Here is a 24,910-nt window from a genome sequence, read left to right as displayed (position 1 = left end):
CTCCTCCGGACAAGCTGAAAACCAGACAATGGCAAACTTTGTAATGTGACTGCCTTAGATTCAAAGAAAGACACAAATGAGCAGATGTGCTTTCACAAAAATGAAAGAAAAAGGCATAAGTTTGATACATGTGCCCCAATGACTTCACCAGCAGAATAGCGAGTACAGCTCTGGAGCATAATTCAGGATGGATTTCAGTACAGAGGATAAGTAACATATTTACTCCGTGACCACCAGCTGAATATTGAGTGAAGCTCTAAAGTATAAAATATGATGTAACATCAGTACATGATAAGTAAATTAATGTGTGTACACTATGTAACACCACTGGCAGAACAGGATGTAGAATAAGTTATAGTAAAGTAGGTAGACGGCGACCACCAGCAGAATAGTGGGTGCAGCTCTGAAGTATAAAATAGGATGTAATTCAGGATGAGTACATAATAAGTGGTGTAAAGTAGTGACTTTTCTTTACTGGAGCCAGAGCAATAGAAATGCTGTATAAAACTATGCAAAGAGGCAGCGCTATAATCTGTCTCATTGGAATTCCAAATCAGAGCTGCAGGGGGAGCTGATGAGTAACTGATAGAAATGGATGAACCATAATAATTAATTGAAATCACATTAAAAAAAATGTTGTGACCTGGACACTGACCGTAGTCTGACTGTAGTATATTTTTATGTTTTGATACATCTGTATATGTATATGAATTTCTCTGTTGTCCTCCATGCATGTTGAACATGCAGACATAACGTTGTTGTATGAAGTTGATATGGCTGTCCTCAAGACCACAAAACCTAATCCCCCCCCCCTTACAAAACAACATTCTATTTGTATTCTATAAAATGTAGAAGAAAAACATTTACCCAGATCCTAAAAGATGGTGTCTTTCTTCACTGAAATTAAGATAAACTCCAACATTCTGGAAAAGAAAGAGAACTTGATAGTTGTTTTTACACAGAAAAGTAGAGAATTAGACAGTAATAATGGTGGGGGACTCACTGGCTGCTTAGGAGCGTTCAGTTCTCGCCTCTTGTATGCACTGCTGGCATTCTGTGTATCTCTGTGAAAGAGAGAGTTATCATTTTATGGTATAAATGTTTTCAAATTTAGATTGTCAGAGTTCACCATTTGATAGTTACATTATAACATTATAACAGCTGTGGCAGGGTGGCTGCCACTAGAGAAGCTTTTGGGCATAAAATGTGCATTTTGCCTTATGAAAAGCTGAGTAGAAGACAGACCTGGAAAAGTTGGGTCTGTCTAATTAAGTTGATTAGTTTTCAGCTGGAGGGGCTGCACTAATAGATGGGGCAGACTTCACACTGGGCTCCACCCTGGGGAAGAGACAGGCTACGGCAAAGGCCTGTGGAGCGGTGGCAGTGAACTGTTACTGTGTTTTTGGGGTGGCTGGCAGTAGGCCAGCACCTGGTGAGGTAGGGAACCTCGATGTGTAGTTAGTGCCGGAGAGGCTTAGGTGTTATTTTATGTTTTGAGTTTGTGTACTGCCAAATAAAGCTGGCTGAGGCCAGTTTTAACCTTACTCACATTGTGTGAATTCCCTGTGTGTGCTGGTCGTCTGCTTAGGAGACGACGATCCCCGGAGCTAATTCCCTTACATATGGTGGCGGTATGCTATGGCATGGAAATCAGCACACACAGCGAGATTTAAAGGGCCAGTAGCCCTCATGTGAGAGACTGTTGTTCCTGCTGCTGGAGGCGCTGTGGTCACGGGAAGATTTGTCTTGGTGTGAGAGAGATACAGAGACTGCTGGTTTGCTGTGAGAGTAATCGCCATGGGTCCGATGGATGAGTTCCAGAGACGCTGCCGGCAGATGATGTGGGAGGACCTTGGAATGCCAGAAGCCATTCGGGTTATGGAGACCCCAAATGCCAAGCCGAGCGGTTCCCAGCCGATGGTTCGAGATGTCTGTGATCGATCTGCAGTTCCTGAGGAGAGGTTGCTATGTGCCGTTGCCGGGGGCAACAGACGGGAGCAGCCTTGCAGATGTCTACGGATGAACCGGTGTGTGGCGGAATGTCCTGCGGCCAAGTGGCCACGTGTTGCAGCGTGTATGCAGCAGCGCAAAGATGTGGTTGCTAGGGGCAACCAACGGCGACAGCATGCGGCTGTGCCATGTGAGGTCAGTGCACCTCATTGTCCTCTGGTCAGGAGACCAGAGAAGTTGCCAGTCAAGACCTGTGAGATGATAGTGGGTGGAATCCCGCTGATGGTGGAACTGGACTGTTCTCAGGATGTCTCCAGAGTTAATCCGGACATCTTATTGTTCCTGAAGTACCAGCCAGGGAAGGGTAAGACTGTCTGGATTGACTTTGAAAGTGATATTGCGATTGTGACACATAAGCTGGAGATTTGTGCAGATCTGGAGGTGGAGTTCATCCTGGGGAAAAACTTCCCTTTTTTCTGGGACTTGTGGGAAAGTATTCCAAGTGGGGGGAATAGCTGCTTTTCCTGGGAGACCCCTCTGACATCGGGTACAGTCCCAATCTCCCCAAAGGACGATCTGGAGAAGTCTCAGCGACCTGAGGTGATGGTGGGTGGAGTCTCAACAGGTTGCAGTCTGAACTGTGACCAAGGGGTCTTGATCCCACAGAAGGAGACTCTGCCACTGAGACTGATAAAGTCTGAGGGACTATGTGATGATGATAATATTTGTGATGCCTTAATTTCTGAAGTTAAACCAGAAAAGTGTAATGTTGTGCATAATCTGCCTCTAACCTGTGATTATAGTGTTAACTGTGATTATATGACACTACCTGTAACATGTGACAATACTGCAATGCCGATAACATCTGATAGCGTTACAATGTCTGTTCAGAATTATGCAGAATGTGAACTAGGTGCAGCCCTAGATACTGAGAGAGTTAGCTCAGAGGTGCCCCTAGAGGTTGTGAGTTGTAATGACACAGGTAGCGAGCCTGAGATGTGTAATGTAGCTAATGGCAGTTCAGATAGGGATACCGCCATAGCAAGGGCAGGTGAAGATAATGAGATCCTGATTGTTAGTGGTTTCCCTTCAGCCCAGAGTTACACAAACAGTGAGTGTGAACAGAGCCCCAGAGAAGCAGCTACTCGCTCAGAACCTGCAGGAGGTGAGGATAGCCTGTGTCAGTCACCTGTGGAGGAGTCTCACATCAGTGTTCAGGAAATGTCAGGGGGAGACCAGACATCTGATATACCTGAGGCTTCTGAGGAGATTGATGTACTGAGTTCATGTATGAACAAGGCCAGAAGAAGCATCAATAAACTGAAGCGTCATGTGAATACTGGTTTGCGGAATAACTGGTATAAATGCTACAATTGTCACGTGTCTTATAGAAGAAAAGATGACCTAAAAAGACATATATTACAGAAACATGAGTTGAAGATTGATATCTCGTACTGTCCTTTCTGTGATACAGTGTTTGCAAAGAAAAGTGAATGGGAGGTTCACATGTGTACGTGTTCGGGGAACAAAAGAAAGTGCCAAAATGGTGATGCCGACCTCCAGGTGTGTTCTGTCGGGATGTGGCACCAGAAGTGTCCTAGGAAGGAGACCAGGCGTAAACCAGACCCCTGTACACCTGCTGATGAACCGCAGAATACGCATGATGGCGTGCTGACTGAAATTGTGTGTGAACAGGGTGGAAGCGCCACTCTTAATCATACACCTACGGATGAGGGGACCCCGGATCCACAGAAGGTGGTGGAACATGTGATGCACCAGCCCTTTGGTAGTTCAGCCTGCAGTGTGGTGAGTGCAGTCTACAACTCTGTGAGGGAAGGTCGCCCATGCATCCGCAGTGATCGTGATGTTGCTGAGAAGGAGGAGAAGCCCTTGACTGACGTTACAGTGACTGGATCAAGGCCTCTCATAGGCATTCTGGAGCCACCGGTTGCCACAAGTAATGACTTTGCTTGCAAAGGTTTGGGGAAACAGGAGTCCAACCTGGCTTTTCTTCAGCAGCCAGCTGGAAAAGCCGTATTGAAGACAAATACAGTGACTGGTGCCCGAGACACTGTTACAGGTGCGATGTCCGGTATATTGGGCTGGGAAGCTGGTGCAGTACAAGGCGGTGTGGGTGTGACTAAGTCTGTAGTCCCAAATGTGATGGCCACCCAAGTGGGATCGCTTATAACCAGTAGCCTGAATACAGTCTTGGGAAAATCCGAAGAATGGGTTGATGGTTACCTCCCGAAGACAGGTGAAGAGCTGTCTCAGCCTGCTGAACCTGTGGAGAAGGTTGAAGTGGCGCCAAGTCTACAACAAAGGGACCAGCCGAGTTGCTGTGTACGTGTGGAAGCTCTGTCGTCTCGTCTCTGTCATAGTGCATGCCAGCATTCTCTGGGCAAGTGGAGGAATACCCAGATGGGCCCTACAGAGACTCCAGCACAGCTGCACCCAACGGTAGATCTGCCTGATCATCTGAAGAGCGAAAGTGAAGATGGTCTGGATGGTGAGAAGTGCCTTGAAGGTATACCGGGTGATGACTGCAGTGGATGTGAGGAGACGGTGTCTGATATAATGTCAACAGAGCCCTCGAAATTCCTACACAGGAAAGACTCGGTGAAGACTGAGGTGTTGGCCAGCAAGGCGTATGAAGGACTGACCGAGGAAGAGGTCAGCCAGGAACCTAGTGCAAGCCATGAAGAGCTTAAGGCTGCCATTGTGGAAAGTCCATGCCAGGACTTGGGTCCGAAGTCCGAAGTGTTAGCTGGAGGTGATGAGGATGATGCTGATGTTGAGATGGGTTTCACCTACACCGAGAGCGGAGGTTGTGACCTCAGAGGTAGCAAGCGCACAGCTTTGCAGACATGTGACCAGAAGCTCACCAATGTGAATCGTGCCCTGGTTCTGAACGGTAATGCCCCCTTCAATGCCAAAGAAGGTGCCGAAGCTGAAGACTGGAAAACAGGCAAACCCGTGCGTGTCGTGTGCAATGCTAAGGGGAATAAGCACAGTGCATATGCCTCAGTGGATGGTAACCGGTGTGACGGCATCCACAAGGTGATGAAGAGATGGGGCCTAACCATGCCAAGCCCTGAGGGGTATGTGGAGTCTCCAGTAAAAGGCAAGAGAAGGAGGAGAAGAAAATCTATCATTGTTAATAGAGACATGATTGAAGATGATCAGTTGTGTGAAGGAAGAGATGCTGGGAATAATTTTGAGCTGTCTGTGTCTCCTGCAGTTAAGGAAAAAAGCTGTCATTTTCCAGGCATAGAAGATGTAGTAGATAGTAGGGTCTCTACAGTGCTTTTAGGAACCGTAGGGATTAGACCCCAATATAGGAGCTTTGACCCTGGAGGGAGAATTAAGTTTATTGATCAGGCCTACGGCCTTGATCACAGGGGGAGGATATGTGGCAGGGTGGCTGCCACTAGAGAAGCTTTTGGGCATAAAATGTGCATTTTGCCTTATGAAAAGCTGAGTAGAAGACAGACCTGGAAAAGTTGGGTCTGTCTAATTAAGTTGATTAGTTTTCAGCTGGAGGGGCTGCACTAATAGATGGGGCAGACTTCACACTGGGCTCCACCCTGGGGAAGAGACAGGCTACGGCAAAGGCCTGTGGAGCGGTGGCAGTGAACTGTTACTGTGTTTTTGGGGTGGCTGGCAGTAGGCCAGCACCTGGTGAGGTAGGGAACCTCGATGTGTAGTTAGTGCCGGAGAGGCTTAGGTGTTATTTTATGTTTTGAGTTTGTGTACTGCCAAATAAAGCTGGCTGAGGCCAGTTTTAACCTTACTCACATTGTGTGAATTCCCTGTGTGTGCTGGTCGTCTGCTTAGGAGACGACGATCCCCGGAGCTAATTCCCTTACACAGCACAGAGTATTCCAGGAAAGGAGTCCAATTATCTCTCATGTAAGGTGTTACTAACTATGGTATTTACCTTGACAGCCAGAAGCCTTCAGTTTCTGCAGCTTGCTGGTCTGCTCTTTCCTCTTCCTCTGCTATGTCATCATCCTCCAAATCCACTTGTCTACAGACTCTTTTTGACCAATCCTCCTTCCGCTCCTCATCGGAACTATCCGTACCAAAATCCTGATGAAATAAGAAGTAAAGGATACAGTAGGATGTGATGGGCTACATAGGCTGGTGTAAGATATATCAAAAGGTCCATACATCTACCAAAGAAGTTAAATAAATGGATCCAACAGAATGTAGGGCCTAAAGCAAAATCTAAATTGGTCCCATGATATAAATCAGCTACAACTACCACAATAAACAGCAATAGAGAGCCTTTGTAGAAAGTGCTCAAACTACAACCAAAAGCCACATATTTTTGCCAAAGTGCCAAATGCCAATTTAAAGTAACTTATTGCTCCCTGCTGTGTCACAGATTCGAACGTATTGGTGTCCTGAAGACACCAATACAGTAGAAAGATGGAGAAATTCCATCTAAGATCCCCTTAACAGGATGAATCACAGGAACTGAGGAGGGGCTTCAATCATAATCCAGCTCTGTCCACACCTCGTTGCTCCTCCTATACGTCAAGTCACTATAAAATAGTGCTGAACGCGGCACTTTCTGGGCTGCCTGTGACTGCAGGAGGAGGAGTCCTGAATGGTGACCTTTGTGCTGGGTGATGGGCTGGGTGCCCACAGAGAGGGCTCCGAGTGCCACCTCTGGCACCCGTGCGATAGGTACGCCACCACTGTCCTAGCCCATAAGCCATTTAGGCAGATATGGTTCATTTATGACGCCTCCATCTCCTTGGCCTCATACTAGGATAAATGTTTCATCAAAGCTGAATGTATGTGTGTGTGTGCATATGTATGTCCGCTAAAGGAATCTGTACCATCGCATTTACAATCACCAAATTTTGCACAGTTGCCTGGGATGTCATAGACTATGTTTTGAGCTGAAATTTTCACCCCGCGCTTTCCAAAATCCACTTATTACCCACCATATACAGGAGCCATTTTCTACTGCTGTGGCAGTTGGAAGCTGAGCCATGATTGGTTTGCTGTTCTGCCAGCGGGGATTAGTATGAACTCTGAGCTGTGATTGGTTACTATAGGCAATGAGTAGAAGATAGTTATATGTGAGGTAAGATGGATAGGGATACAGAGATAGGGGGGATTGTCTGAGGTAAAACTACTAGAGAAGTTTTGCTCTCAGACACTCCTGATAAATCTGCAATGAGAGTGCCAGCGACAGGCAGTCAATGGAATGAGAGTGGCGACGACAGACAGTCACACGCGTCGGCTCTGTAAAATTTAAAGGGCCAGTGCCCCGATGATTGGTGCTGGCCAGCCGCCTTCCCTGTTAGGTTTCCAGCCCCTTCCTGTGTCCCCTGCCGGATCTTTGTGCCTCATAGCCTTAGAGAAAGCTTGTTTGATGCCCTGTGCGACAATCCTGATTTCCCGTTGTGACCTCGATTCCGTTCCTGACCTTGCTCCTATGCTGCCCTTTCTGACCTTCCGCTACATCCCCGAGTCTGATCCTGTGCTGCCTGTCTCGACCTCCTGCCTGTCCCCAACCAAGACCTTGCCTTACGATTCTGTACTTTGTCATGGCCGCCACCACGGACAAAGTCGCAGCTGTGGAATGACCTGGTGGTACCACGCCGCAACAAGTGCAACCTGCTTTGGGGGAGGCTCTGATGAAAACCGGTTACCACAAAGACTCCAGTCCCAGGTGTCGGCTTACGTCATCAATCGCGGTGGTACAGAGGATTCACTACCACTGATCCTGACAGCCAAGAGCAGTTATTTACTATCCCGAGCAACAGGAGCTCCCAGTAGCTACAGCTAGTTCTAAATAAAACATAATCTGGAAGATTAATAAAGGCAACTTTAAAATAAACATTACCTGAAATGAGTTGTTATAGCCAGGATGAGGGATGAAACCACCACCTGATACATCACACATAGCTCGAGTTATTGATCCATTTGCCAATGATCTCACGGGAGAATGCAGTGAACTTGTTTTTGCACAATTAACATTTTGTACAGAGTCCTCCACAGCATATATCATCTCATGACATTCTTCTACTGAAGTATCACTTTCTGCTGACTCTGTGTCCAAGTATACTCCACTACTGAGGGTCTCATTGTCACATGTTTGATCCTCAGAGGAAACATCAAAAGTGCAAGTCTTTTCGATAAGACTATCTGAACAGCTGTCTGTGAAAGCATGCAAGACATCTGCAATGGGCACACTATAATGAGGATAGTAGAATAAATCATGAGGGATGATAGAAATCTTTGGTTCAGATGTGCCATCAGTCCCATCTCCTTCAAGAGCACTGTCCAAAGACTGGACTTGTCGATCCATGTCACCAGCTTTATATGCTTGGAAGACTGTTAACTGTTTGGTGTTATTGCCTTCTACGTCAGGGTGATGAAGGACATACTTGTAGTTATCATTATCTTCAATCATTGTATGAGTAGACATTATATTTGATATCATGTGTGGCTCCAGTTGACTATGGCCAACCTCTGTTTGATAAAATATTTCACTGGGTTCCTTATCAGAAACCGAGGAAAAGGATGAAAATGATTCACTATTATTTGTGAGTCCAAGAATTGAATTATAGTCAGGTTGGACATCTTCTACAAAGTCCGTATGAGGAAGAGCATTATTTCCATTCAATTTTGTAAATGAGTCAACCGGTTCTTCCACACTGCGAATATCCCCATCACCATTGATAGTTTTGTTATAAACTTCGGATCTCCTTGGAGACATTTCCAGCCGCCGTAAGACTGTATCTAACTTGAAGCCACTACTTTCCGCTTTTATTTCTTGATTAAGTTTCTTTTCTGTTGGGATCTGGAAAGGATTGTTCTCACTTTTCTCCACATTTATCTTATCATCATATGGAATATCTACTTCAGCATAGGCATGTGTTTCTGGTGGTGTAAGAGGTCTTGTCTGAAGTTCTAATGTATAGCCTTTATCCTCATCTCTACTCACAGTAATAATTTTACCCTCTTCTTCAGTCGGCCCATCTTTATACCTCACATATGTCATCTCTAGAGGCGCTTCTTCATTTTGCTCTGTGAAATCATCCTGTAGAAAAAGAATGTTTTAATAGGACAAGATAAGCTGTTCTTACCACTAATGTCATTAAATACTAAATTATATTAGGTCTGACATGATACCATGGATATCATATCAAAGCCTTGTGCACACAAACATGTCCATGATCCATTGTTTGCAACTCGTGATATGATCAATGTGTAAGGTCCACTATTTGGTGCAGGAATAGGACCTCCTGTATAATTTTGCAGCTTGGGCATCTGGCTCATACATGGGGCCATGACCCAATCAACGCTATTTAGATGAATAAACTGGATTTTGATACTTTATGATAAGCTGTTATGGAAGAATAAAAAAAACCTGAACCTACCGGGTCAAGCTCTGGAAAGTGTTCAAGAAACTGTGTGATGTAAGTCATTATAGAGTGTTCATCGGGAGAGTCCACCATCACATCTACAATTAGACAAAACATGTAGGTGAGCAAACTTTTGGCAGATAACATTACAATGGACCATAATTAAAGTGATTTTCTTCTAGGGTCTAGAAACAATTCTGTATAAATATTTCACCAATGGAATCTCTGATTATTCAAAAAATGCATCTGTTTATGCATACAGCTCATTGTACTGCATTGGAGTTACAAATAATTTACCCTCTGGTTCTAGAAGCCGAGGTATATTGAGGCTCTTTTTGGCAATACTAAAGGCATCTTCAAGATTGTCTCTAGGTGATCTTTCCAATGCTTTCTTCATGTCCACCAGGCTGGAGTCTATTGCTTTAATAATAGCAAGGAATGCAAGTCCACTTCTCCAGCTACTGGCAAAGTCTTGTACCGCAACCCCGTACCTTGTTTATGGAGAGAAGAACATTGCATTCATATTAGAAGATTTGTGAAATAATTAAAGCAAGATCTTGCAACACAAGATATTCCAGGGCACCTGCTGATAGCACTAATCTGCAGAAAATTCTGATCGCTATGTTCCACTGACTCGAAGTAAGATGAACAATTTAATGAACAAGGTTCTAAGTGAATATTACCAGCTTGACCCTTTGTCTAAGTCGCATTTGCATTCTAGGCTAAAAGCGAAACAGTTACTTGAAAGCAAATTATTCTGCTATGTTATCAAATGAGACACCACTGATTATGAAGTCACTAATTACTACATAGATAATACTCATTTATTTCACTCCAGGATATCATTAAGATGGAAACAGAAGCTCCAGCCACAATTCAGTGCAGCAATGGACATAGTTACACATAAAATATACATAATTGAATTTATATATACCGTATTTTTCGGCCTATAAGGCGCACCAAAAATCCTTTAATTTTCTCAGAAATCAAAGGTGCGCCTTATAGGCCGGTGCGCCTTATATATGAACTTATACAGAAATGTACTACAGACAAGATGTACTGTACATTTACCAGTGTTTAATAGCTCCATCCCCAGAAATTTCCTGCACCTTCCCACACAGTATACAGGGTCCCTAGCTCCTGAAGTGCCCTGGCACCACAACTAACATTGTGCCCATCCTGCCCTCCCCTAGCACGGAGAGACAGGAGCTGCCATATGACCACGGGCCAATGATCATCATCATCAGTAACAATCCCACATATCTGACAGCCCTGTAACAGGGGGAAGAGAAGGAGCCACAGGGAACCCCACAGGAATAACACCCTGGCTGAGGGAAGGAGAGGGAGCAGAGGGAGACCGCTTAACCCCTGCTGCATCACCCTGCATTAACCCCCAGCAGCCCATACCTCTGAGATCGGAGCTCTCTGACACGCTGAAGACAAGTTTCCCGGGAAGTGTAGCTGGCTTGAACTGTGCACAGGTCTGCCACCTGCTGGTCATTTTTAGGTACTGCATTTGATCCTGCGCCTTATACTCCAGTGCGCCTTATATATGAACCTAGATGTCTTAGCAGGCATTTATTAGAGGTGCGCCTTATAGTCCGGTGCGCCTTATAGGCCGAAAAATACGGTAACTAAATAACTACTGTACTACGATACTGCCCCTATGTATAAAATATAACTACTATAATACTGCTCCATATACAATAATATAGTTACTATAATACTGACCCTTATGTACAAGAATATAACAACTATTATACTGCCTTTAAATAGAAGAATATAACTAGTATAATGCTTTCCCGTAAACAATAATATAATTATTACAATACTGCCCCATATGTACAAGAATATAACTACTATAATACTGCCCCATATGTACAAGAATATAACAACTATAATACTGCCCCCTATGTACAAGAATATAACTACTATGTACAAGAATATAACTACTATAATACTGCCCCATATGTACAAGAATATAACAACTATAATACTGTTCCTATGTACAAAAATATAACTACTATAATACTGCTCCCTATGTACAAGAATATAACTACTATAATACTGCCCCCTATGTACAAAAATATAACTACTATAATACTGCCCCATATGTACAAGAATATAACAACTATAATACTGTTCCTATGTACAAAAATATAACTACTATAATACTGCTCCCTATGTACAAAAATATAACTACTATAATACTGCTCCCTATGTACAAGAATATAACTACTATGATACTGCCCCCTATGTACAGGAATATAACTACTATAATACTGCCCCATGTAGAATAATATAACTACTAAAATTACTGCCCCCTATGTACAATAATATAACTAAAATAATACTGCCCCTATGTACATGAATATACCTTTTATAATACCACCCCTCTTATGTGCAAGAGTACAACTAAAACAATATTATGTTCTATATTTAAGAAAATATAGAATTGTTTCCCATCATTATGACTTCCTTTTTCATGACTGCCATTTTCATGTTTCTGAGTGATGGCAGTCTACTAACCACTAATCCCACTAATGACCCTGCTGACACTTCCTGGTGTGACTAGGGGCAGCACTGTACAGTCTTATCTGTGATGATTTGTGGAGAGGCTGTGCAGACACTCATTCTCCATAATACTCAGTTCTTACTTTCGTGTCCTTTGCTGAACCCAGTTCAGAAGAGCTTTGATCGCTCTGCGTTGATCCCTAATTGAAACAGACATGCTCTTCTCAGTGCTTGGCGTGTTGGGATGAGACATGTCAGACTCAGTCCCGCTGGGCAGTGAGGACAGGCTGGAAGAGGACGACATTCTATTCAAGTTTCCTGTGAGTTCTTTAATCTACAAGACAAAATAGAGTCAATGACTGTTCATGTGTTTTATATGGCCAAAATATAACAAAACATAGTTAGTTGGGGGCTTCTAAACATGTAAGCGATATAGTGCAGACTGGTATTTGTAGGCAATGCTTCATCTCTCATTGGTCAATCATTGCAAGACAGCAAGATCCAAGTGTAGATCCAAGTGTGCTACAAAACAGCAAGTTCCGAGTGTAGGTGTGTATCATAATATAGCATATTGCAGTTTAGATACTTCTGAAGTCTATCTGGATGGCTAATATGGTCCCAAATAGGAATTTTAGGGACATTTCGAGGCCACTTTTTTAGGATATCCTGGTGCACAACTGTTTGTTTGAGTAACAGGTTCTGCTGTAGATTAGGATTACACTTCTGGTATATCTCAAAGGCATTGGGAAAATTAAAGGGGAAAAATCATGACAGATGGATGCTGCTTCGGAGGGGGGCCTGGCTTATGTGGAAAAGACATGACAATCAGTGTTCCTATTCAAATCTTGGATTCATTAATCCACTTTAAAGTAAAACACCAGCATTAAAACAAAATCTGCATTATACACACTGAAGAGAGCCATCACATTTCTGTTCACAATCCTCATTCATTCTTCACAGAATGAGCAGTTTTGTTAGTGCTTAAGGGTGGTGTACAACACCTAGCTTCTTCCTTTAAAATTTTTATTTCTTTGACATGCTACACCCCTCCCCACCTACAAAATTTACCATATGTAGCTCAGTTATTTTTTGTAATTTGCTCCTTTAACCCCTTAACAACTTGGCCTTTTTTAGTTTTTTCACTTCCATTTTTCACTCACCACCTTCAAAAATCTATAACTTTTTTATTTTTCCACATAAAGAGCTCTGTGATGGCTTATTTTCTGCGTAAGAAATTGCACTTCGTAGTGGCGGTATTTAATATTCCATGCCGTCTACTGGGAAGCGGGAAAAAAATTCCAAATGCAGTGAAAATGGTGAAAAAACACATTTGCGACGTTTTCTTGTGGGCTTGGATTTTACAGCTTTCACTGTGCGCACCAAATGACATGTCTGGCTTTCTCAGTCACTCTCCCTGCCTGTCTGGCTATTTCAGTCAATCTTCCTGCCTGTCTGGCTCTCTCTCAGTCACTCTCTCTGCTTATTTGTGTCTCTCTCAGTCACTCTCCCTGCCTGTCTGGCTCTCTCTCAGTAACTCTCCCTGCCTATCTGGCTCTCTCAGTAACTCTCCCTGCCTGTCTCTCTCTCAGTCACTCTCCCTGCAGATCTGGCTCTCTCTCAGTCACTCTCCCTGCAGATCTGGCTCTCTCTCAGTCACTCTCCCTGCAGATCTGGCTCTCTCAGTCACTATCCCTGCCTGTCTGGCTCTCTCAGTCACTCTCCCTGCCTGTCTGGCTCTCTCTGTCACACTCTCTGCTTGTCTGTGTGTCTCTTTCTCAGTCAATCTCCCTGCCTGTCTGTCTGTCTCTCAGTCACTATAGACACATTTGACACTCTGTCTCTAAAAGGTTCGCCATCACTGGTATAAATTTTCAGCCTTTGGAAAAAAACATGTAGTTGCCAAGAGCAGGCAGAGATCTTGAAAATTATGTGTAACACAAAGGAGCATATTTATAAAACAGTCTTTGGTGTCCACAGTATCCAATCAGACCACAGACGTCATTATTTTATTCTACTCTTGAAAAATAAAAGCTTAAATGTCATAGTAGGTTGCCACACAGATTTTATTTTAGAAAGTTTCATAAATCTGCCATATTGGGGTACATTTACTTACCCGGTCCTGTTGCGATCCCCGATCCAGACGGTCCGACGAAGATGAAGTCCAACGCGATTCACCAACATCGTGCGCCCGAGATCCTGCATCTGTCGCTTCCCCGCTGAGGTTCGCCGGAGTTCACCTTCTTCTTCCCTGTGTATGTAAGTGCATGTCTTGCGACACAATTTGCGATGTTGAATCCCGCGTGTTGTCCGAATCTGTTGGATCGTCCGATGGCCCGCCCCCCGATTTGTGTCGCCTGTAAGCCGGCACTAATGCGCCATAATCCAATCGCGTGCACCAAAAACCTGTTAAATGCAGCGCAACACGGAAATCGTAGGGAAACCCGACAGAAATGCGGTTCGTGGACCCTTAGTAAATGAGCCCCAATTTATTTTATAAACTTAATTTTGCGATGTTTTAAGAAAACTTTGAAGTCAGCCATTTTCCAATGGGAAGAGGGTCATGGAACAAATTGATAATTTAACAAGAAAATGATGAGCTTTGTTTTAACCTAACTTTATTTTTTCATGACTTATTTTCATGACCCCTTAAAAAATGTGTTCAAAGTGCTGCCCATTGTGTTGTATTGTCAATGCAATCCTCTTCTCCTGCTCTTGACACACTGATAGCAACACAGCAAATGCTAGAACAGGCTTCCAGTATCCGTTGTTTCAGATACTGCTCATCTCGCTTCTTCATAGCATAGACAATTGCCTTCAGATGCCCCCAAAGATAAAAGTTTAAGGGGGTCACATCAGGAGACCTAGGTGGCCATTCAACTGGCCCTAAACGACCAATCCACTTTACAGAGAACTGTCCATGTGGGAATGCTTGGACTTTTATGGTCATCTGAGGGCAATTGTCTATGCTATACAAGATGTGCAGCATCTGAAACAATGGATACTGGAAGCCTGTGCTGGCATTTCTTCTGCGGTGTTGCTATCAGTGTGTCAAGAGTGGGAGAAGAGGATTGTAATGACAATCCAACACAATGGGCAGCCCTTTGAACACATTTTATAAGTGGTCATAAACTTGTAAATAACTCATGAAAGAATAAAGTTACGTTAAAACCAAGCACACCATTGTTTTTCTTGTGAAAAACATGATCATGTTCCCATTGGAAAAAAAAGTTGAATTCAAAATGGCTGACTTCAAAATGGACCTCATAGTCAACACCCATGTTGAAAAGTTTCCCCCCTTTACTTATGTGACACAAACAGGAAGTTGATATCACCAACCATTCCCATTTTATCTAGGTGTATCCATATAAATGACCAACCCATTATAGATATCTTATAGAAGAATATAGAATGAAGACATATATCTACCTGTAAAAACAATATAATGTTCCAGACTAGACCCAGAACCAGTGAGGGGTTTCCATCTGCAATTTCAGCAGCGTCAATGCTGACCAGTTTCACCTATAAGAAACATAGTCTATTAAGTCATTGTAAATAACAGGCAAATACGAAAAACCCTGAGAGTGAATGATACCCTGTTTCCCCTAAAATAGGACATCCCCCGAAAATAAGACCTAGTACAATTTTGTTCAATCTTAGAAATATAAGGCCTCCCCTGAAAATAAGACCTAGTGGCCGCCATTGCTACAGCTCCCCTGCGCCATATATTAGTATTAGTAGATCTTTTACATGCTGCAATAGGTTGTGACACGGATGAAGAATTTGCGGAATAAAATCAGTGGCTGTTGCAGAGCAAATGCGCTACAAGAAGCTACATGGACATGAAGTGGCCATTTAAGGAAAGTGCTATTGCACATGAGAGATTGTGGCCACATATTCCAATAGTTCAGAGTTTGGAGAGTTTTAAGGATGTTTGAGAAGTTAATTTTTTGTTCACCAGTAAATGTAAATTCTTTTTCATGGAAAAATAAGAATCCCCTGAAAACAAGACCTAGTGCCTCTTTAGGAGCAAAAATAAATATAAGACACTGTCTTATTTTCGGGGAAACAGGATATCAGCAAACATATCCTGAGACACCAGGCTCCTGTCTCACTATAACACACAGCAAGTCAAAATACACAGCCCAGTGGTGCTTCAGGATGTGTCCGTAATCTGGAATGTGTCCACATCATCGGCTCCAACTTAAAAATTTAGTCATAATCAAGAAGGTTGTTAATCTCATAAATCCGATTAGTGATTGAAAAGTCAGCAGTGCTCACAGCGAGGGGCTCCAGGCACAGAAAACATGAAGGTAATGAGTAATCTACTGGGAAATATTACACTGAACAGGACACTTATTAAAGTACAGCCTCACCTTTCAATAATATGAATGCTGATCCTGCATTACATTCTGTGTTGTACTCCAGATCTGCACTCTTTATTCTGCAACTGGTTGGAGACTACAACGAGGGCCACATTATGGTGAGGGTTTCGGGGGTGCGGGGTTGTGCCCGTGGGCCCCCACCACTTTACTCATAATGGGGCCCCTACCAGTGATGTCCGACAGTCAGCTCACAGTTGTCAGCGATGAACTACCGCAGTGCCACACAACTCCCTGCCTCCACACTGTGACAGTGGCTCACTGCTCACACAAATCCAGCTGTCCTCAATCTTCATGCAGCATACTTTTTGGGAGTTGCACTGCCTGACACCCCTACCCCCTTAGTACCAAACACTGGTTGGCTGAACTTGTTGGTAGCCAAGTCCTAGCCAGTGTATGGTTTACTTCATAACAATCACTCAGGCAACCATCCCCCCACCCGTCGAGTGATCTGTGAAAGGTGGGGAGACAACTCTCAGGAAAGCAGTAGCGCATGGACTTGGACTAGTAGTAAGAACTACTGCCTCCACGTCAGCCGGGCAAGCAGGTAGGCTAATATGTAAATAGGAGAAAGTTTAGAATATTAATTATAATTTAGAATAATAATGTGTATCACTTTGTGGGCCACATTTAGTGAGGGGCCCCACCACATTTTGCGCCCAGGAACCTCCACCAACCTTAATCCTGCCCTGACTATAACATAAATCCATTTTGTATCTATCATTTAGAAAAGGTAGGAGCCATAAATAAGGATTGAACACACAGAATACTCGAATTAAGTGACACTGCTCAGAGACTTCCCACAAGCAGCGAGACACCAAATATCCAATAACCACCAGTTACTCACATTACTGTCTTCCAAGAACTTCAGGGCTTTGGCTATGTTGTTCAGTCGGAAGATCCGGTGAGTTGATGACTTATACTCGTGGAGCTGATGATGGACAGAAAGTAGGTTAAGGCTGCATCCACACATTAGAATATGATACAATTAAGCAAAAAATCCCAGTGGAAACTCAAATTGATAAATGAGAGGATATTTATCTAGGATATATTTATTTTGTCATGGAATTTGTCCGCTGCCAAATTTCAAGATGTGAACCCATTCTAAGACTTCATAATATTTGAGCAGGGAACAACTATCTATCTAGCATTTTAGATCCTTCTCCATAGGAAAGTAATAAATAAAGAGGAAATATTTTCACAATAATTTCTAAATCGGAGAGACTTCCTTAGCTATTAGAAACTTACATTACTTTCATGTATACAATGAACAGCTCTTGAATGAACTTTAACCTCAGGTAGCCCTAAGCACTCACCAGACTTTGTCCCGTCAGCACTTCAAGTAGCGCCATCAGGATTTTTCCATCTTGAATATCAACAAACAAATCTTTAACTTCCAGCGGAGGACTGCACTGTACGAACAATAAATACAGTGTTATCCAAGTAATTAGAATCTGGGCATTGTAGAAAATGAAAGCATACATTGATAGAATATCGACATTAGTCTACTTTGCTTTTAGCCTTGACCTTTAAACTTTCCTGAGTCAATGTGGATCCACTTTTCCATAGTAGGGAGCCATAGCCACATCTCTTTAGTTCTGCTTCGGGATTCCATCAGATCTGACCTCTTTGTCATCCATAGAAGCTTCTTTACTGAGCTCTAATAAAACTGACAACTTCATTAAATTGCAGGCTGAAGGATGAGATTGACCTTTGACCCCTGGTTCCCCTTTACCACCCCTTTTATAGGCTTGACGCACTTGGGTTTTCTAAAGGCCCTGCATGAAAAATTTAGGAGAATGCAACTGAATAATAAGCTGTAGGTAAGCTGATGGCTCCTATACTCATATATTATACAAGTAACCTTTCATTGATATTATGTAAGATATCAAACAATATGGAAACATGTCATACAAGCCATGTGGTACCATAGAGTCGTGGGACCCATAAGTTTTGCCCCTCTCCATAGAGAGATGATGGGAGCACAGTCTGCATTATGTGACTCGAGCTGGAGCAATCTTAAGTAATGATAAGCGTCTGCTTGACAATTGTCAAGTGCTTTTTCTTATCCAAATTTTAGTAAAAGTTGCTGAGAATCCTCATTATTGACAAATGTCTTCATCAGCCTTTTCCTCTTGACGGATTTCCTTTAATGTTGCTTGGATAAACCATCATCTGGATCTGTATCACTGAGTATATAAAACAGCCCGAGGCCGTGCCGCTCTCTGCCAGCACAATGTTTGTTTCTGGAAGTGGAATTGACTGAAACGCACACAGATGCTCAAAATTCTGATTGCTGACATTTGACCTTTGTCGCAAAATATTTAATGTCCCCCACAACTGTGTTCCTTCATTAAGGGATTTATGTTAATTGTGTGCCCGCCCCCTTAATGACTTCCCTGTCTTTTATTCCAATCCATAAATAGAGACTCCAAAGACACTACGGTATATTAAATGTGACTGAAATCAGGATCTGCCAGCATGAAATGTAAAAACCAAGAGCGGTCAAGTATGTGACAGGATGCCCTCTTTAGTTTTTTTTCTTATTTTTATATAGTCAACCTCACATCGTGATATATTTACTTGATAACATTTTGTTTTATTACAGTCTGCAAATCAATCCTGTTGCTGAAGGTTTGCCACCGTTGTGTCCAATCTAGAAAGTTTTTGGTACAGGCAGTCCCCGGGTTACATACAAGATAGGGTCTGTAGGTTTGTTCTTAAGTTGAATTTGTATGTAAGTCGGAACTGTATACTTTGTCATTCTAACCCCCAGCCAAATTTTTTTTGGTCTCTGTGACAATTGGATTTTAAAAATGTTGGATTGTGATTAGAACCAAGATTAATACTAAAGCTTCATTGTAGACACCTGTGATACCTGTTATATCTGTTTATTGTAGTCTAAGTACAGTAAATTGCCAACATCCAGAGGTCCGTTTGTAACTAGGGGTCGTATGTAAGTCCGGTGTTCTTAAGTAGGGGACTGCCTGTATATAAAAATACCAGGAACACAAATCTCCCTCTTCTGAAAGTTTGTTACAACCTCAAACCTCACTAAAATCTTTAACCTCTCTCTCTTCTGGTGTCGTTCCCTCTTCTTTCAAGCATGCCGTTGTTACCCCATTACTAAAGAAACCTTTCCTGGACCCATCCAGTGCTACTAACTACTGACTAGTCTCAAATCTGCCTTTCATCTCCAAACTCCTGGAACGCTTGGTCTATTCTCCACTAACAGCTAACTTCCTCCTTGACTTCCCACAATTTGGTTTTTGTAATCTCCTCACTGCTAAATCCAAAGGTTCTATTCTGTAAAGGACTTTTCTCTCCTACTATTCTCCTGGATCTCTCGGCAGCATTTGATACTGTGGACCACCAGCACCTCCTCAGGATGCTTCGCTCCATTGGCCTAAAGGACACTGCACTCTCTTGGTTTTCTTCCTATCTCTCTGACCGCACTTTCAGAGTCTCCTTTTCTGGATCTTTCTCTTCTCATCTCCCTCTCAGTGTCGGGGTTCCTCAGGGATCAGTCCTAGGTCCTCTTCTCTTCTCTCTCTATACTGCCCCCATTGGACAAACCATCAGCAGATTTGGTTTCCAGTATCATCTTTATACTGATGACACCCAGTTATGTACTTCTGCACTTAACATCACCTCTGCCTTACTACAAAACACTAGTGATTGTCTCTCTGCTGTCTCTAACATCACGTCTTATCTCTTCTTAAAACTTAATCTAAGACTGAACTTCTTGTTTTTCCACCATCTACTAACCGACCCAACCCTGACCTCTCCATCTCGGTCTGTGGGATCACTATAGCACTGAGGCAGCAGGCCCGCTGTCTTGGGGTTGTGCTGGACTCCGACCTCTCCTATTCACCATATATTCAATCTCTTTCTCGCTCTTGTTGCATGCATCTCATAAAGATCTCCAGAATCCGCAAATTTCTGGCAACTGAAACATCTAAAATGCTAATTGTTGCTCTGATTCACTCTCGACTAGACTACTTATAAGAGACTACTCTTATCCCACAGAATCTAAGTGCCCAGAGGCGTTCCACGGGCGATCGCATATCCGTTTCTATGGGAACGTGTGCAATTGGTAACCAGCCCCCAATGTCTTGCATTTAGACAATACAAGACACCGGGGCTACGATTCAGTTTCAAAACACAATCATGTGAAGGCACCCTTAAAAAGAATGCTTCCATTCACTGACCAATAGCATTTGTCTGGGATTCCAATTATAAAATATACAGTTCCGACTTACATACAAATTCAACTTAAGAACAAACCTACAGAACCTATCCTGTAAGTAACCCGGGGACTATCTGTAGTTTGAGAAATTAAACCTGGATTGTAACTTGATACAGTTTTGAGAAATATATCTGCAAGTTTTTCATTGTACAGTGATTAAGCTTTATTTGCATGAGAATCAACAGCTCCTTTAAGACAGGGGTTAATCTTCTCCTTCAGTTATTCATCAGTAAAACAACGGCTTATTACACACATACTTATGTTTTCCTTACATTTGGCGTAAATTCTGGGATATACCTGCGCGCCTGTGATGTAAACAGTTATAACATATGACTCCATTGCAGCGGCAGATATGTCACTGTTCTCACATATCCCAGGCCCCCGCTGACATGGTCGCTTTATCATGCTAAATACTGCAGCTCTTAATGTGATCAATCACTGTCCGTCGGAGCGGAGTGCGGCCTACAATAATGTCATGTGACATTTGTGTAAACATGGGGTAAATGGGCCTCAGTGCGGAGACCCTGCAGATGACACAGTCCAGGAGGCCTGGGTCTGAGTATTTGTGCTGGGGAGAAAGCTATTAGTAAATGTGAGACTTCACAGACCACCAGCTCCATTTACAGTAATGGCGGAAAAAGTGTCATGGCTTCAAAGGCACCCAGGTGCATGGCGCCCTTCAAAATACATATTGCTGGGTTTCAACCAATATGGCCGCCATTATAGCCAGTGATCGTCCTCCATCTTCCCTAGGGTTCCAGACATCTCTGCCAAGTTATGTATTTATACACCATAACTAAACATGTTAGCTATGAATAACGGCCATATTGTTTATTAAAAACTTTTCAGTGACTGGAAATAAAGCTTCTCTCCTGTTGTATAGCGTTTCAAAACAAAATGTAAATGCCACGTGTGAATGCCGGTTTTAACTGCAAAGTGTGAATGCACTCTTAGAGGCTGCAGGGGAAATGTAATTTCAGACACTCTTCTCTTCGGGTCTATGGCACCTACAAATACACATTTGGTGTAATATTAAAGATAAGAATCTCATCCTTCAGATCGGGCTACAGAACCAGAGATATACGTAATTATCTCAGCTTAGTCTCAGCTGAGCAGTCATGCTAGGTTGTGGTGGGATTTCAGCATTTGAATAGAGAAAAAAAGTTCTCATTCATTGACAGCAAGCATATCTTAATGACAACGAGAAAATGAAAAACCAAGTACCGTACTATTTATCCTTATGATATCCTGCTGTTGCTGAACCCACTATGTTCTTATAGTAAGTTGGGAGTTGAAGTTCTGCAACGACTGTAGACCAATAGTCAAGAACAAGTGACCTGCTGCTGTCATTAGTGCAGGAGACCATAACTCATGGACCCGCACACACCTCAAGCTGCTTTGTTTCTTCCCGTGGAGCAGGAGCGTTATTAACTCCTTCAGTCTTTAACAACCTGTCCCACTGGTATTCTAAACGGATGCTCAATGCTTCGTTATGTTCCATTTCATCAGCACAGCCAAAAGAAGCAAAGGTTTTTGGCTCTGGCCGATCCCAAGTGTAGAAGTTCCAATAAATGATTTCACTTGACAGCTGAAGGGTACCAGAGGTGATGGGGGAGGGGCACTATGCAATGCATTGGCTAAAAAAAAAATTACGTTTTTTTTTAGGGGGATCCAAACAAAACAACTTTTGTGCTTGCAATGTTCATGAGACGTCATGGACCTGGTATGAGAGAAGGAGCAGAGCAGAGTGTTTCTGCATGATCTAATTATCATCCATTCACTAATGGCTTTTACAGAAGCCAAATACTTCATAAACCTTTGACAGCCGTCAGCAACAGGTAGACACCGGAGCACAGACCTGCTCACCATAAAGCCTTAAACCACCAAGCAGCAGAAGGCAGCAAAGCCTAGGACAGGGTTCTTGAAGGAGATCTCCTCCAGGATATGATTTACAGTTATGTCACAACTGTCTATTGTAACATGTAGAATTATATCATTATTCATATTGTAGTTAGATCCAAAGCTGCATTCAAAACTCTACATGGAAGATACAAAACAATCTGCAAAGGGCCTTCAACTGACCTTATAGACCTTATAGAGAAACAAAAGATTGAAGGCGCAAGATATGTTGACTATTAACATTAAATTGTCCAGTTTTGAGGGACTCTATAAGAGGTTTTGCTTAATTTCTACATCTGAAGAGAATCATGTTAGATTTTTGAAGTGAATGATTTAGTGATACCCTTACACGTCTGCTGGCACATGCATGAACCAGTAGAGGGATTTCTACAGTAATTTGTTTAACCAGAAGCTCTGAGGCTCCAAGTCAAAAATATACGGTAGGGTCTTCAGCTATGTTGTACTTAATTTGTTGTATTAATCAATCATTTCTATTCGGCAGAGGAGTCTCCGAGCCCCCTCAGTCACCAATGTTTCTTACCTTCTCTAGGTGCAGGTTCATCCATCGGGTGAACGTTCTTTTCTGCACATTCTCCCGTTCAACTTAAAGACATAAAAGAAATTTACATTTAGTTAAGCAATTTCAATACAATTATATTTGTCAAGCTCCAAAAAAAGCAGAGGTACAGTTTACTCTGTAACTAAACTTCTAAAGCATTTTTTTTATTCCAGAAATTTAAAGAGCAGGTGACAATATTAAACTTTGTAATTTTAAGATTAAAATTCAGTATTAAGAATTTTTTTCTGTGCTGTTTCTTTTTCCTTCACTGAGCAGTGCATCTGCAAGCCTTTTGAGGTCTATCTACTTCATACAGATAAAGACAGGCTCTTTAATGGGAACCTGTCATCTGGGAGGTCATTTTTACCTGTTGATAGATTCCAATAGTCTATGTCTTATAAAAATTGCTTTGTCAGCAATATAAATAAATCCAATGCTTTTTATTCAATTATTTTACCTTACCTAGCTCCCTGACAGCAGCGTGTAGTGAGTCCTGGGGTAGGGGCAGTTCAAACAGCATAAGTCATCTTCTCCTTAAAGGGGTTATCTGGGTGTAAAAATTTACTGAGGGCCGGGCGTGTACTATCCTCGTCTGGCGCTGCTGATGTCCCGCGATGGTCCTTCTCCTATGTGCGGCGGTTTGTATACAGGGGCGCATCTGACACCATCTCCCAGCGCTTACAACGCTGAGATATAGGGACGGATGGGAGGAGTCGGCCACCTCTCCGGCCGCAAACAGTCCGCGGCGCGGGACATCAGCAGCGTCGGAGGAGGTAAATAAAAGTTTATTATTTTTAAATAGCCTGCCCCAGCCCTGCCATAAGTAATTTTTTATAACCGGATAACCCCTTTAATCTCCTACTGCTCACTCTTGGCCACCCGCTCTCTTCCCTCAGCCTCTCTCCAGCTCCCTGAGTGAGGAGGAGGGATTGAGGAGAAGACTATTTATACTGTTTGCTGCAAACTGGTTGCACATATATTTATAAAGTGTCTGCACCAGTATTGTGCCACAGCTGCACTATGCCCAACATGCCACAAAATTCTGTACCTAAAGGGGTGTTCCGGTACACCACATTTCATACAGCGACTCAACAGAATCATGTTGCTCTCTGTTGAAGGTGCACCTAATTAATGTATTCACACTTTCAGAGCAGTGCAGAGTGCGCCAGATTAATGAAGATCGTGCACCACTTTTGATGAATCTGGTGCACCCTGCACACTCCATATACAAACTTCACTACTTTTGATATATGTATGTATAGATTTTTCCCAACATTGGCCCACAATTATTATGCTTTTTGCACCAGTATTCTGCAGTCTTTTCACATAAATACTTGTGCAAACTTCTATAAAGCTTGTGCGGCAGTATTGTGTTGCGGCTGCACTGTGCACATAAAGGGGCGTTCCGGCGTGCATTCGCACTGTGCACCACATTTATGTCGGCACTTCGTGCATCACTATTGTTATATGTGGGCCAATATGTTCTATTTGTAAAATGTGATAAACAATGTAGAAATATGATATCACCGTAATCCCACTGAAGGAAGAAAGAATTGATGTTTTTCTGACCACCCCCACAAAAAAGTGAATACATTTTCTTCATTAGGGCATAGCCATCCCAAAATAGTATCACTGAAAAATGCATCTCATCCCCCTCACATGTCCACATGAATGGGAAAATCAAATATTTTATAGATTACTAAAAACCATTACATCATAGGAGACAAAAGTGGCTACTACCGGGCCCTCCTTTCCTTCTGCATTACGTAAGGCATTTGTAAGGTATCTGACATTGTGATAAAATATAAAGACATTCCAAAAATTATGAAAAAATAAAGCAGACATAAGGGTAATGTTAATTTTTCCACCCAAATTAGTAACTATCTGTCTGAAAAGGAGATCATTTAAAATTTTGAACACATCAATCAAAAATTTACCACAGACATGAAATACAAGTTGTCATGAAAAA

At 42.7% G+C, this 24,910-nt stretch overlaps 1 protein-coding gene across 3 annotated transcripts in view; it reads right to left on the bottom strand.

Moving 5' to 3' along the window:
• Positions 1 to 24,910, bottom strand: part of CLMN (calmin) — an 86,838-nt gene that overhangs the window by 6,503 nt on the left and 55,425 nt on the right. For all 3 annotated transcript variants that reach the window (XM_072116261.1, XM_072116263.1, XM_072116262.1), the window contains exons 2-12: positions 22,924 to 22,985; positions 17,551 to 17,646; positions 17,082 to 17,165; positions 15,282 to 15,374; positions 11,999 to 12,189; positions 9,639 to 9,832; positions 9,357 to 9,439; positions 7,817 to 9,016; positions 5,891 to 6,042; positions 1,004 to 1,064; positions 868 to 923 (exon numbers count right to left, since the gene is read on the bottom strand). In XM_072116261.1, the coding sequence (XP_071972362.1) occupies positions 868 to 923; positions 1,004 to 1,064; positions 5,891 to 6,042; positions 7,817 to 9,016; positions 9,357 to 9,439; positions 9,639 to 9,832; positions 11,999 to 12,189; positions 15,282 to 15,374; positions 17,082 to 17,165; positions 17,551 to 17,646; positions 22,924 to 22,985 (2,272 nt within the window). The remainder of the gene's footprint in view (positions 1 to 867; positions 924 to 1,003; positions 1,065 to 5,890; positions 6,043 to 7,816; positions 9,017 to 9,356; positions 9,440 to 9,638; positions 9,833 to 11,998; positions 12,190 to 15,281; positions 15,375 to 17,081; positions 17,166 to 17,550; positions 17,647 to 22,923; positions 22,986 to 24,910) is intronic.

Source organism: Engystomops pustulosus, chromosome 7, assembly GCF_040894005.1.
Source record: "Engystomops pustulosus chromosome 7, aEngPut4.maternal, whole genome shotgun sequence".
Classification (NCBI taxonomy): domain Eukaryota; kingdom Metazoa; phylum Chordata; class Amphibia; order Anura; family Leptodactylidae; genus Engystomops; species Engystomops pustulosus.
This window is presented reverse-complemented; position numbering and strand designations above follow the sequence as displayed.